Raw genomic sequence first — 2,869 nt, 5'->3', positions numbered from 1 at the left:
ATAGAGGGAGGGTTTCCTCGTGGGTTTGTCCATTGGGTGCTCATCAAGTTGCCATCATTTGTCTCACATTGATGACGTTGAAGCCTAAATCCTCAAGGTTGTCAGAAATATCTTCTGCTAGAATATCTGGGGGAAGGTGACGGATTATGTCCTTGATAGGCTTTTTGGAATTTGGGGAGAAGGTTAATTAGTGGAAATTATTTTTCTGCGGGTAGGATTTTATGGCTGAATCGGCCGACATTACTTTTTTATGGTATGGGTTCCATTTCTTGTATTCAGAAGAACTTATACTCTCCTTTGACGTGTTCTTTTAAATTGCTTTGCAGTTGAATGAGGTTCGTGGTAGAAGTCATCATTATTGGTGGCAGCCTACTGCTCCGGTAGTGTTTTCTCTGTCCAGTAGTCCCTGTATCCATGTCAGTAGTTCTGAGAGGTGTGAAGAAGTTATGAGTTAACACCGCGTTTGGAGGCAGCATGACAGCTGCAGATGTTGGCACTGGTTTAGTCGACTTCTTGACAATTTGTGAGGTATCATTAGAGATATGCCTCTTATATGTCTTGCTTGGTCTGGTTACACAGCCTCTGCACAGATCTTATACAGAACACCGTTTCTAACAATGGCTTTGACTACTGTGACCATTGCCTAGCAATGTCATGTGACGGTATTTTAAAACTTAAAACAAGGAAAAGAACTTTTCCTTTCATTCAGGTAAATATGATACTGAGATACAGCATTCACATCCAAAATTGTAGACAGAGAAACACATTTACTTACATTTGGCTTTGTGATTTAACCATTAACTCAATTTTAGATACAGTGACAAATTCAGTTCCTTTTATCGGAATGGTACAATTAGCTCTGTTGTGATATACAGTTATTAACATTTACTGTCATTGTAAACTCTGACTAATGTCTGGTACAGTAGTTATGTGGATAACAAATGTAAGAATAGGCCGATGATGCCCAGTTAGGCTGAAACATATAGGATACTGAACAAACATAAATGAATGACTGCATACCCAGCTGTGCTGGCAGAACTCCCTAATTTATTAAATGCACAACATGATACTCTGGTACATTATTTCAACAGTGGAGACATTTTTTATTACATTTACATTTAATACATTTAATCTCTTTCTAGAAATGTACCGATTCACTACTGAAATTTCCTATTTCATCCTTCTTATAGAGGTTGCCTTTAGATAAGTGAAACCATGTACAGTTGAAGATTATAAAGCTGTGAAATTACTATCAATATATATCTGCATATTATCCATCATCCTCTTTTTATTTAAAAGGCCATCCTGCTTTTATTTACTGAGGAGCTGAGGCAGTTGGTAGATAGAATTTCTTGATCTTGATCATTGTACTATTCATTTAGAAACACTGCGCTTTAGTTAGATTATAAAGGATTCAGATGGTGTATAACGCTCAGATTTACTGGCTTTTTGGATGTCCATAGTCTTATATTTTAAAAGACACAAAAGAACACAGTGTTTCCCAAACCGGATCTGTTTCCATCCTCAGATGAGGGGTGTGAGACCAGTGATTGAGGCCAGCTCTTTCTAATGGACCTAACACAGTAGGTGTCTCCCACCCCTCACCTGGGGATGGAAACAGAGCAAAATAATTCAACTCTTTCTAATGGACCCAACAGAGTTGGTGTCTCCCACCCCTCACCTGGGGGCAGAAACAGATCCAGTTTCCAAAATGTTGTGTTCTTTTGTGTCTTAGAATACCAGACAATGGACACATTCTAAAATCCAGGTAATCCTGACTGTACTTTAATGTACCAACAGCAATGGTAACAGTCATCTAAAATCATACTGATGTTTTCCTACTGCAGATTACATGGTGGTGAACATTTGTGATTACCTCCTTTCTTCGATGAAAGACAGTATAATACTTTAATTGTATTACATTATAAAACACTCGATTTTCGAAGGACAGCCACTTACAACAGAAACTTAATAATCAGAAAAATGCTATTTATTCTAGTTCTATAAGAGTTATAAGTAGAAAGCCTCTAGGAAAATAAAGTGTACCGACATTCTTTAATGACTGGAAACTTAGTCACAATAATTTTAGCTGCTTGGTTATTTGATCTACATGTGCAGATTTTCCTGGACCAATTCCCAATACAGTGACAGTGCCACTCTCAATTTGTGTCTTGCCTGCATCTCTTATTACAGTAGTTACAAGGCCTGCAGCTTTAGCTTTCTCACACAATTCAAGCAGATATTGTTCGCCACCTTCTTCAGCCTTCAGAACTATTTTTGGTTGTCCCATTAGTTCCCATGATCTCAGGGTTTTGGGGGAAGAATTTAGCATTTTCTGGTAACAACTAACTGCAGCATGAGCACATTGGGATGCTACCTTGCCTTTCCCAATTCCTAGATCTGTCCGAACAATAAATACTAACTTCATATTATGTTGTGTATCTTGGGCTAAGTTTCGAACAAATGACACCGTATTAATAATCCGACTTTTCAAGATCCATGCAGAGGAAAAACCAATAACCACACCAGTCATCAGAGTCAAATAGTCGAAGTGTCTTTCAGAACCCATTGACCAAGAGAATTTCAAACGAAAATCCAAATTAATTCTGCATTAATTTATCTTTCTTCATGGTGTACTTCTCCATGCATAGGCGGAACTCCTTCAAAACATCCTGACACTTCCTCCAGTCTTGATGTTCAACTATGCATTCCTGTATAAAGTTATAAAAAAGGCATTCAAATGATTTTTACTTACGCTGTTTTATGAAAAATTACAATTTGGTACAATTTATTTAAAACTATTAAGAAACGTCAGAACAAATAACAAGCATTATATAACTGTCTCAACACAATTAAATCCTATTGAACA

The 2,869-nt window shown here is 37.3% G+C and overlaps 1 protein-coding gene across 1 annotated transcript; it reads right to left on the bottom strand.

Moving 5' to 3' along the window:
• Positions 1–2,074: 2,074 nt before the first annotated feature.
• LOC111866237 (peptidyl-tRNA hydrolase 2, mitochondrial) lies at positions 2,075–2,569 on the bottom strand. Its single transcript, XM_023855002.1, has one exon. The coding sequence runs from the start codon at positions 2,567–2,569 to the stop codon at positions 2,075–2,077; it is 495 nt and encodes a 164-aa protein (XP_023710770.1).
• Positions 2,570–2,869: the final 300 nt, after the last annotated feature.

This window comes from Cryptotermes secundus, unplaced genomic scaffold (genome assembly GCF_002891405.2).
Source record: "Cryptotermes secundus unplaced genomic scaffold, Csec_1.0 scaffold872, whole genome shotgun sequence".
Classification (NCBI taxonomy): Eukaryota; Metazoa; Arthropoda; class Insecta; order Blattodea; family Kalotermitidae; genus Cryptotermes; species Cryptotermes secundus.
The sequence above is the reverse complement of the archived record's forward strand: the minus strand, read 5'-3'. Positions and strand labels throughout refer to the sequence as shown.

Excerpts from the sequence above, each read along its gene's own strand:
- LOC111866237 (XM_023855002.1), bottom strand. The coding sequence starts at position 2,569 with ATGGGTTCTGAAAGACACTTCGACTATTTGACTCTGATGACTGGTGTG.